Source organism: Ovis aries, chromosome X (genome assembly GCF_016772045.2).
Source record: "Ovis aries strain OAR_USU_Benz2616 breed Rambouillet chromosome X, ARS-UI_Ramb_v3.0, whole genome shotgun sequence".
In the NCBI taxonomy this organism is placed as follows: Eukaryota; Metazoa; Chordata; class Mammalia; order Artiodactyla; family Bovidae; genus Ovis; species Ovis aries.
The window spans coordinates 69,104,886-69,116,559 of NC_056080.1; the positions used below are offsets into that span (position 1 = coordinate 69,104,886).

The following is an 11,674-nucleotide window of genomic DNA, read 5'->3' on the forward strand; positions in this document are numbered from 1 at the left end:
GGTTTGTGATCTGGTATAGCCACTTTGGAGAGCAACTGAGAAGCATCTACCTAAAGTTGAAGGTGTGCCCATGTTATAATCCAGCTGTTTCACCTCTAGGTATGTACCCTAGGGAAGTTCTCAAACATACACAAGGAGACATGTACAAGAATGTTCACAGCAACACCGTGTTAGTGAAAAATTGGCAATGACATAAATCTATACCAACAGGAGGATAAATTGCTGATTAAATATTGAGGAAGGAAATGTTTATATATATGTATTAGGAACACATTGGTAATGTGTTTAGTACTGTCTGCTCTAATTAATCCAAACTTATTTCCTAGGAGTTTTTATGCCCATTGGTTTGGTTTTGCAGCCCTGGATGGGATCTGCTGCAATGGCTGCTTCATCTGTTTCAGTAGTACTTTCTTCACTCTTCCTTAAACTGTAAGTATAATGACTTGCTCACGCTTCTCTTTTGTATTCCTTTTATCATCCACAGTCAGTCTTGCTAGGTTTTATTCTTGTATTGATTAATGACAAGCCCAAACTGTTTTTAATAATAAATATTAACTTTATGTAATTATCACCTTGTGTAGTCTATACAGAGCAACCACAAGCACTGAGGGGTGTAATATCTAGTACACTGGCTCTGAGAAGTAGGATTTCTGATCATGTGACCTCATACAACTCCTTTTGAGCTAATTTCCTAGCAGGGACCACCTTTATACATTTCATACTATCCAAATCTCTTCATTTTTGAATGTAACAAGTGCCTGGTTCACATTTGATTATTTCAAACTAGTATACTTTTGCATCTTTCCAGTTACAGGAAACCAACTTATGAGAATTATGAACTACATGCCCGAAACCAAATGGGACAGAAAAGTCCTTCAGAAATAAGTGTTCATGTTGGAATAGATGATACCTCAAGAAATTCTCCTAAACTGGGTTTGCTGGACCGAATTGTTAATTACAGTAGAGCCTCCATAAATTCACTACTATCTGATAAACGATCACTGAACAGCGTTGGTACCAGTGAACCTGACAAGCATTCACTCCTGGTCGGAGACTGCAGGGAAGATGACGACAGTGCGTTATAACAGGCCACAGAGAATGCTGCTAGATGGTGTTGTCCTGCACTGACACAGTATTCATGATCACCTTAGCTTTTTAAAATATTGCAAGGCTTTATGTTGGTCTCATGCTCTCATTTTAGGGAATCTGTTTGAATTGCATTTGTCTGATGGCAAAAATATCTTTTTCAGGGCATCAGCTCAGAACCTAGCTTTATTGAAAATGAAATTCCAGTATTTTTTGTTTTCACTAGCAACAGATAAGGCAGAGCAGTGAGGTTTACAAGTCCTACAGCTGAAGATGTTGAATTGCTGCTGAAGTCATAAATAATTTTTTATTTGACTAAAAGTTCAAGAAAAAATAATTAAACATTGTAAAATTTGAGTGCATAATCTTGAGATTCTTGAGCCCTTCTCCCTGCCTGCCAGATTAGGGAGCTGTGGCTTTCAAAGCACTGTATAAAACGTCTAGTTTTTGAAGGAAAACAGTAGAAATTGTTTAAAAATAGACGTGCCTTATTTATTACAGACTTTCTTCCCCTCTTATTCTCCCTGCATCTTGGTTTTTGTGGTTGCTTTCTTAGATGCCCCAGTGTGTTTACTTTTGTTATGTTCTTTCAAGTGAGCTAAGTGTAGATAGCTTCTCATTGACAAAAGTAACTGATGACTTTTCCAGTACCTTCTTTGTTTCTTTATCTTGTAGTTCAAAGTCCTTAAGGGCCTATACACTACATAGTTCCCTGCTTCCCATCTTTCCACTGTTAAAAAAAAAATACATCAGATTCTTCCTTCAGTGACTCCTTCAGTTCAGTTCATTTCAGTTCAGTTGCTTAGTTGGGTCTGACTCTTTGCGACCCCATGAATCGCAGCACGCCAAGCTCCCTGTCCATCTCCTGGAGTTCACCCAAACTCACGTCCATTGAGTCAGTGATGCCATCCAGCCATCTCATCCTCTGTCGTCCCCTTTTCCTCCTGCCCCCAATCCCTCCCAGCATCAGAGTCTTTTCCAATGAGTCAACTCTTCACATGAGGTGGCCAAAGTATTGGAGTTTCAGCTTTAGCATCAGTCCTTCCAAAGAACACCCAGGGCTGATCTCCTTTAGAATGGACTGGTTGGATCTCCTTGCAGTCCAAGGGACTCTCAAGAATCTTCTCCAACACCACAGTTCAAAAGCATCAATTCTTTGGCACTCAGCTTTCTTCACAGTCCAACTCTCACATCCATACATGACCACAGGAAAAACCATAGCCTTGACTAAATGGACCATTGTTGGCAAAGTAATATCTCTGCTTTTCAATAAGCTGTCTAGGTTGGTCATAACTTTTCTTCCAAGGAGTAAGCATCTTTTAATTTCATGGTTGCAGTCACCATCTGCAGTGATTTTGGAGCCCAAAAAGATACAGTCTGACACTGTTTCCACTGTTTCCCCATCTATTTGCCATGAAGTGATGGGACCGGATGCCATAATCTTAGTTTTCTGAATGTTGAGCTTTAAGCCAACTTTTTCACTTTCCTCTTTTACTTTCATCAAGATGTTCTTTAGTTCCTCTTCACTTTCTGCCATAAGGGTGGTGTCATCTGCATATCTGAGGTTATTGATATTTCTCCCAGCAGTCTTGATTCCAGTTTGTGCTTCTTCCAGCCCAGCGTTTTTCATGATGTACTCTGCATGTAAGTTAAATAAGCAGGGTGACAGTATACAGCCTTGATGTACTCCTTTTCCTATTTGGAACCAGTCTGTTGTTCCATGTCCAGTTCTAACTATTGCTTCTTTACCTGCATACGCTCTGTGTAATCTTTCAGTTCACTCCTGCTGAGTTCAGCTATAAGTTCTTAGTATTTCAGCCTCTATTCAGGAACTTAAGATTTTGTACCACTTCTACAATTGATTTTTTTTCCCCAAAAGATTGACACTACCATCTTTAACATATACTGGTCATAAAGTTACCTTGTTGTTATTCTTGCTGTTGTTCAGTCACTCAGTCACATCTAACTCTATGCCACCCCATGGATTGCAGCATGCCAGGTTTCACTGTCCTTCACCATCTCCCAGAGCTTGCTCAAACTCATGTGTATGAAGTCGGTGATGTCATCCAACCATCTCATCTTGTGTTGTCCCCTTCTCTTCCTGCCGTGAATCTTTGCCAGCATCAGAGTCCTTCCCAGTGAGTCATTTCTTCACATCAGATGGCCAAAGTATTGGAGCTTCAGCTTCAGCATCCATCCTTCCAATGAATATTCAGGACTGATTTCCTTTAGGATTGACTGGCTTGATCTCCTTGTAGTCCAAGGGACTCTCGAGTCTTCTCCAACACCACAGTTTAAAAGCATCAATTCTTCGGTGCTTAGCTTTCTTTATGTCCAACTCTCACATCCATAAGTAACTACTGGAAAAACCACACCTTTGACTATATGGACCTTTGTTGGCAAAGTAATATCTCTGCTTTTTAATATACTGTCTAGATTGGTCATAGCTTTTCTTCCAAGGAACAAGTGTCTTTTAATTTCATAGCTATGGTCACAGTCTGTGTGTGGAACCCAAGAAAATAAAGTCTGTCACTGTTTCCATTTATTCCCCATCTATTTGCCCTGAAGTGATGGGACTAAATGCCATGATATTCGTTTTTTGAATATTGAGTTTTATTTTTTAGAAAGTTTATTTTCCATCAACCAAATTTCCATTTTGGTGGAAGTTTGTGGAAGTTCTACAAGTGTGGAAGAGCAGCTTACGACCACTCAGTGGTGGTTCCTACCCATTCCGTGGCCTGGGCGGTGGGGGCTGCAGACCAGTCTTCAGTGGAAGGCTGAGCACTCCATTGAGTTTTAAGTCAGCTTTTTCACTGTCCACTTTGACTTTCATCTAGAGGCTGTTGAGTTCCTCATCACTTTCTACCGTAAGTGTGGTGTCATCTGCATATCTGAGGTTGTTGATATTTCTCCTGCCAGTCTTGATTCCAGGTTGTGCTTCATCCATCCTGACATTTCGCATGATGTACTCTGCATATAAGTTAAACAAGCAGGGTGACAATATATAGCCTTGATGTACTCCTTTCCCAACTTGGAACCAGTCTATTGTTCCTTGTCTGGTTCTAACTGTTGCTTCTTGACCTGCATACAGGTTTCGCAGGTGGCAGTTAAGGTGGTCTGGTACTCCCATTTCTTTAAGAATTTTCCACAGTTTGTTTTGATCACAAAGTCAAAGGCTTTAGTGTAGTCAATGAGGTAAAAGTAGATGTTTTTCTAGAATTCTCTTGCTTTTTTCTTTGATCCACTGGATATTGGCAATTTGGTCTCTGGTTCCTCTGCCTGTTCTAAATCCAGCTTGAACATCCGGAAGTTCTTGGTCCACATACTGTTGAAGCCTGGTGTGGAGAATTTTGAGCATTACTTTACTAGCATGTGAAATGAGTGCAGTTGTACGGTAGGTTGAACATTCTTTGACATTACCCTTCTTTGGGATTGGAATGAAAACCTGGATTCACTAAATCTGTCCTTTTTGGAGAGAATACAAGACATTAGCTGATATTTATAATTTAATAGATTTTAATTTTCTTATTGTTTTAGATAATCTCTCAAAATGACTTTAAAATAATATCATTACACTAAGCTGCTTTTTCCAAAAACTGTACTAAATTGTAATACAGAAATGAGAATTTCCCTAGGTTATGATACCTTTTAGCCAAATCTATATTTGTCTGTAGTTTAAAATATTTGCATTTGCTAGTTAGTGTGATTGGCAGATTTATGGGCTTCTCATTGGCATATAAACTTAGAAATTGCCCTGTGAGTGCCTGAGAGTTAATACATTGGTCAGAGGTCTGGTACTTGTATGACTATTTAAACTAATTTGTTATCTGCAAGGTGGATTTCAGATGCAGAATATGTAAGTGAAAAAAACTCGTAAGTTCCTAATGTCTAGTCCCATTGTCACATGTAAAGCTGCTAACTCAATGCCTAGCACATAAGATTTATACTCAGTAAATATTAGTTATTATATCCCCTTGAGGTCAGCAATAAATATTAAAAATTGTTTTTACAGAGCAGAGTCAAATCATGTGGGAGTAGGGGATGGGTTTCTTCTTCCCCAACTTCCTTTTTCTCTTGTTCTTTCATACAGACTCAAAAAGTTTACAACATAATTCTACATTGACTTTTAAGATTTGGAAAAGATCTTGTTTTTATCTCAGCTATCTTAAAAAGAGAACTAAAATGTGATGAAGGTGCTTTTAATCTAGAAAAGCAAACCAATTTTAATGAAGTATGAATGAATTTGTATGTCTAGGCTCTTTTTAGACCAATGCCTATGCCATCCTCCATGCTTTCAATTTGAATTTTAATACTTGTTTTTTATTTCAATCCCAGTGGTCCATCATACCATAACTTGTTTCTTCTAGAAGAAATAGCTAATACAAAAAAATGTATAATAGAGACTTTTGAAAAAAGAGACACCTTTCCCCTCATTCTCATTGCTGTCTCTCTGAAGCACTTGAACATAGCCAGTTACTACTTTTATTTCATGTGTGTGTTAGAGTTGTCCATTTGGCCCCACATGCCAAGAGATGCACACCATAGGACAATGAGAAGAGAGCCTATATAATCTCAGAAAAATCAATAATATAATTTAGCCTTTTGTATAGGAATAGAAAACATGCCATTTCAAAAGAATCCTGCTTTAAATATCTGTCACTATCTTTGAATTCTCTTCCACAAGTCTCTTGAAATTCTGAGCTCCTATTAGCTTCATAGAGCACCTGTAGTCACCAAAGAGAGAGGTGATATACGGAGGGGATCAAAACCCCTGCTTTGAGTTAGTAACTAGCTTTAGGTAATTATTTACTAATAAGAACAAACTTTATAAATGTGTGCATATGCATCTGTGTTTACTCGTATCATACACATATACACGTTACCATATAGAAGGAAATGGATTTATATTTGAATTTGATATTAGACTATTTGAAGTTCGTTTTTTTGTTGTTTCTTCGTCAGTTTCTGTATTCATTCAGCAACCATGCCCTCAGTCTGATGATAACAAGGATGTTGTCATATCCAGTGCTGATTCAGACTCAACTAAGGGGCATCTTTTATCTTAAATACCCAAAGATGCCTTTTAAATTTCAAAGGTTAAAACATAACTATTTAGTGTCATTGTCTAAAGAAGTATGGTTGTCAGTTGTGAGAATAGAAGTGTTATTTTTCCTAGTTTAGTATCAACATTTTAGAGTATTAGATTTGATGCCTTGTGAACAAATAATTTTATACTTTGCTTTAACTTTTTAAAAGTTATTCTATTGGATGTATTCCTTGTTAAGAATACTTAAAATTGCGTTGTAGACAAAATGTTTCCAAAAATTTAAATGTCCATATCTTTTATATATGCAGCTTAAAAATCAAAAATGTATGTTCTTAGAGAAATTTTTCCATTACTTGTGGATCTTGCTTTAAAATTATTTTCCTTAATATTTATTTTACTCTATTTTATTATTTTCTTTGGGTGAGGCATCTGGTTACTGGTTGTTTTAATAAAATAAAAACATTTCTGGCCTCACTCCTTTTAGATTTTTTTTCTTTTCCATATTTTAAAAATACTGTTTTACCAAATATAAAATATTTAGATTCATGCCAAATTATTAGCTATTTTTACACTAACTTTCTGTAGTCTTTCTGAAAGTTTATCTGGTATGGGTAACCAGATAAAATACAAAAGCACGAATTCTTGTTCTTCAGTGAAAAGAGCTTCTGTAATGACATTGATAATAAATGCCTTTTATAGCCAAAACCAGGCGTCTCAATCTTATGCTTTTAGTTAAAGAAATGTTTAATTAACCATTGTTGAACATTAATTAATACCCAAAACATCAGTGGACGATGTTGTGCAATAATCATCTACTGTAGATAAGATATTCAGTAGTTTGTTCTTCCATAAGCATGCAACTGATCATATTTCTGCCAAGGATGTGCCTTCAATTTTACAATTATAGTATTCTAAAAAAAATTTTTTTTGTCAGTGTCTATTTTGTTATATCATCCAACTCCTCTACCAGAAGTTCCAAACTACCTTGTGGTTTTGGTGTCTTTTTTTTTTTTTAATCAACAATGGGGCAGGATTGGAGGCAGTACCACACATTCACTAAGAGTGAGAGGAGAGAAATCTGTTTTCCTTCAGACTTCACTCCTCTTGCTGTATCTTTTAGTGATGATAAGAAACAAAGGAATATAACTGTCCTCCTTTCCTTCATAGCCTGTAATACTTTCTTTATAGATTGTCTACCCTAAATGAGCTAAATGGAGACAAGAGCTTTTCTAGCAACTGGGGAGTCCTATTTGTGTATGAGGATCCCACCCAAAATATATTCCCATACCTAACACTTATTCAAGTTAAGGAAGGGTTTTAAACTTATTTGTAAGGAAAAACTAAGTTTTATTTCCCTCTCAAATCCTTGGGATTATTCAGGGTATGAAAATAAGATTAAAAATGAAAGCAGAAGAAAAAAAATCACTGAGGTATCTGCTTGGCTGGCCAGCCCTCTTTCCTATTGGAGTCTTGACTGACCTCTGAGAAAGACGTCAGGTTTCAAAACCTCCCAGACAAAACCAAAACAAAACAAAGAAGCCAGAAACCTGTTGGGGGAGGCTTTAAAGGCCCTGCTAAAATTCAGATAGAGATGAGAGATTGGGCTGCTGCTTTCACAAATTTGACTAGAGCCAGTGAGCCCTAGTCAAATTTGTGAATTGCTTAATGCTTCCTTTTCATAGATGTGACCACTAGTTGTGGAAATGAGTGATGAGTAAGGTGTGAAAGGCAAGGTTCTTGAGGACAAGGTTTAAATGAAATTGCTAGTATAAACAGGATCACATGCAATTTAAATCTGAAAACTTCCATGCATGTAGTTCTCTGAAAAAGTTTGAAATAGTCTGGCATATTGTGTCTATTGCCCTCGAATGGCCCCCAGCTTTTCATTGTCAAAGCCCTTCCCCCAACCCCCAGGCCTCTCTGTAAACTCAAGTGCTGCCATTACTTGAGCATTATTTGCTTAACCCTCACCCAATCAAAATTTCAATTTCTTCATTGCAGTTATTAGAATCACATAATAAAAAACTGAGATTAATTCATTCTAAAGTACTAATGACCTTTAGATCTAGCCAGAAGTATTAGCAATTACTTTAAAAGATTATTTTAAATCCAAATAACTTTATTGAAATGAAAAACAACAGGCCATGTAGAAGGGGTCATATTGTAGAACACAGAATCAGTTGTAAGCTCTTCTTCCTTCTTGTAGCTTTTTACCTTTCACTTTTGCATCCACTGTTTCTTTTCTTTAATATTTATTTATTTATTTACGACTGCACTGGGTCTTTGTTGCTGCATGCAGGCTTTCTCCAGTTGTGGCAGTTGGGACCTACTCTCTAGGTACAGTGCACGTGCTTCTCATTGTGGTGGCTTTTGTTGCAGAGCATGGGCTCTAGGGCACATGGGCTCAGTAGTTGCAGCACCAGGCTTAATTGCCCCATGGAATGTGGGACCTTCCAGGATATTATAATATTATAAAATTATATTTTAAATATTTTACATTATAAAATTATAATATTATAAAATATTGAGTAGGTCCTTGTTGATTATCTATTTTATAGGTAGTAATGTATATATGTTAATCCCATATTCCTAATTTATCCCTCCCCTGCCCTTTTGTCTTCAGTAGCTATAAATTTTTTTTTTCTATGTCTGTGGGTCTATTTCTATTCTGTAAATAAGTTCATTTGTATTTTTTAATTATTTTAATTGGAGGCTAATTACTTTACAATATTATAGTGGTTTTGCCATACATTGACATGAATCAGCCATGGGTGTACATGTGTCCCCCATCCAGAAACCCCCTCCCACCTCCCTCCCCATCCCATCTCTCAGGGTCATCATCCCAGTGCACCAGCCCTGAGCACCTTGTCTCATCGAACCTGGACTAGCGATCTATTCCACATATGATAATATACATGTTTCAATGCTATCTCTCAAATCATCCCACCCTTGCCTTCTCCCACAGAGTCCAAAAGTCTGTTTTTTACATCTGTGTCTCTTTTGCTGTCTCACATATAGGGTCATCGTTACTATCTTTTCTAAATACCATATATATATATATTAGTATACTGTATTGGTTTTTTTCTTTCTGACTTACTTCACTCTGTATAATAGACTCCAGTTTCATCCACCTCATTAGAACTGATTCAAATGCATTCTTTTTAATAGCTGAGTAATATTCCATTGTGTATATGTACCACAGCTTTTTTATCCATTCTCATTTGTATTTTTTAAAGCTTTCACATATAAGTGATATCACATGATATTTGTCTTTGTTTACTTCACTTAATATGATAATCTCTAGCTGCATCCATGTTGCTGCAAATGGTAATTCTTTTTTTCTTTTTATGGCTGAATAATATTCCATTGTATATATGTACCACATCTCCTAAGTATAAAGGAGATATATTATGTCACACAGCAAGAAGTCCTGAGAGGGGCAGTTCCAAAGTTCATTACCACTGACATAATCAAAGACAAGATGACTATAGCAGCTCCTGGAATCACAGCTTCACTTAATAACATCCAAAAACCTTGCGTCCCAGGTTTTTAAAAACTTATTTAAAAAAATTTTAGGACTTCCCTGGTGGTCCAGTGATTAAGAATCTACCTTCCAATGCAGGGAATGCAGGTTCAATCCCTGATCAGGGAACTAAGATCCCACATGCCATGGGGCAACTAAGCCTATGAGGCACAACTAGAGAGAGAAGCCTACACCTTGTCAGGAAGAGCGCATGGGCCATAGCTAAGACCTGATGCAGCCAAATTAATTTTTTTTTTACTTTGAACATACAATAAAATTGGATCTTTCTTTTGGTATACAGTTCTGTAAGCTATAGCACATGTAAACACCACAGTAGTCAGTATACAGAAGACTTCTACTACCCACCAAAACTCAACTCATGTTATCCCTTTGCCACATTTTCCCTTCATTCCTAACTTCTGGCAACCACTGATCTACCTTTTTGTCCTTATAATTTTGACTTTTCAAGAATGTCATGTATATGGAACCATACATTCTGTAACATTTTGAGATTGACTTTCACTCAGCATAATAACTTTCAGGTCCATTAAATTTAATGTGTATATCAATGACTTTTTTTTTTTTTTTTTTTGCTGTAGTAGTACTACTACACTGCATGGACTTAGCATTGTTTTCTTATTCCTTTCTCCATTGAAGGATATTTGGGTTCTAGTTTTTGGCAATTGTGAATAAGACACTCATGAACATTTGGGTTTAGGTATTTGCATGAACTTGGGTTTGCATGAACTTGTTTCATTTCTCTAGCAATGTGGTTCTCAAGTGGGTGCTATTTTGCAATCTCAAGGGCTATCTGACAATGTTTGGAGACATTTTGATTGTCTCATCTTGGTGGAAGGGGGTGCTACTTGCATCACTGGAATGCACAAATCAGGGATGCTGCTAAACATCCTCCAAAGGATAGAACAACCTGCTCCCCACCACCCAATCAAGAATTAGCTGGCCTGAGATGTCAATAGTGCCAGGGTTGAGAAATCCTGGTCTAGGGTAAATGCTCAGGAGTTTGTTTGCTGGGTCATATGATGAGTGTCTGTAAGAAATAACCAAACTCCTCTAGACTGGTTGTGCCATCTTACCTTCCTGCCAGTATTATAGGAGAGTTCCAGCTATTCTTGCATTCATGGATCACAGCCTTGTGGCAAAGGGGCTTGCATAACTCAATGACGCTATGAGCCATGTCATACAGGGCCATCCAAGACAAAGGGGTCGTAGTGAAGAGTTCCTACAAAACGTGGTCCACTGGAGAAGGAAATGGCAACCCACTCCAGAATTCTTACTGTGAGAACCCCATGAATAGTATGAAAACACAAAAATATATGATACCAGAATATAAGCCCCACAGGTAGTAAGGGGTCCAATATTCTACTGGGGAAGAAGGGAGGGCAATTACTAATAGCTCCAGAAAGAATGAAGTGGCTGGGCCAAAGTGGAAATGACACTCTGCTGCGGATATGTCTGTGGTCAAAGTAAAGTCCGATGCTGTAAAGAACAATATTGCTTAGGAACCTGCCAAGGATATTGCATAGGAATAGTTAGATCCATGTATCAACCCAGCTCACCAGCAGAAAGTATAGGGATTAAGAGAAGCCACATGGTCTTGGGTAAATAGTGATACCATCACAGCTCTGTTCCTTACCGGCTAGGTGACCTTGGACTACTTATTTTTCTGTGTCTGTTTCCTCATCTAAAAACTGGAACAATGATATTTCCTTCATAGAGTTACTTGTTACCCTAGTAAATACATGTAAAGTACTAATTACACCTGGCAGATGATAAATTGTTTCTATTTATTTATTATTTATTGGCTGCATTGAGTCTTAGCTGAGACATGTGGAATCTTTCCTTGTGGCACAGAGGCTTCTCCCTAGTTGTGGTGCACAGGTTTAGTTGCCCCAAGGCATGTGGGATCTTATGTCCCTGACCAGGGGTCAAACCCACGTCCCCTGCATTGGAAGGCATATTCTTAACCACTGGACCACCAGGGAAGTTGCCATTTGCTA

At 37.6% G+C, this 11,674-nt stretch overlaps 1 protein-coding gene across 1 annotated transcript in view; it reads left to right on the top strand.

Moving 5' to 3' along the window:
• The window catches only part of ATP7A (ATPase copper transporting alpha), a 158,368-nt gene extending 151,530 nt beyond the window's left edge, over positions 1–6,838 (top strand). The window contains exons 22-23 of the mRNA XM_004022208.6: positions 327–429; positions 809–6,838. Of these exons, the coding sequence (XP_004022257.1) occupies positions 327–429; positions 809–1,085 (380 nt within the window). The 3' untranslated portion in view covers positions 1,086–6,838. The remainder of the gene's footprint in view (positions 1–326; positions 430–808) is intronic.
• Positions 6,839–11,674: the final 4,836 nt, after the last annotated feature.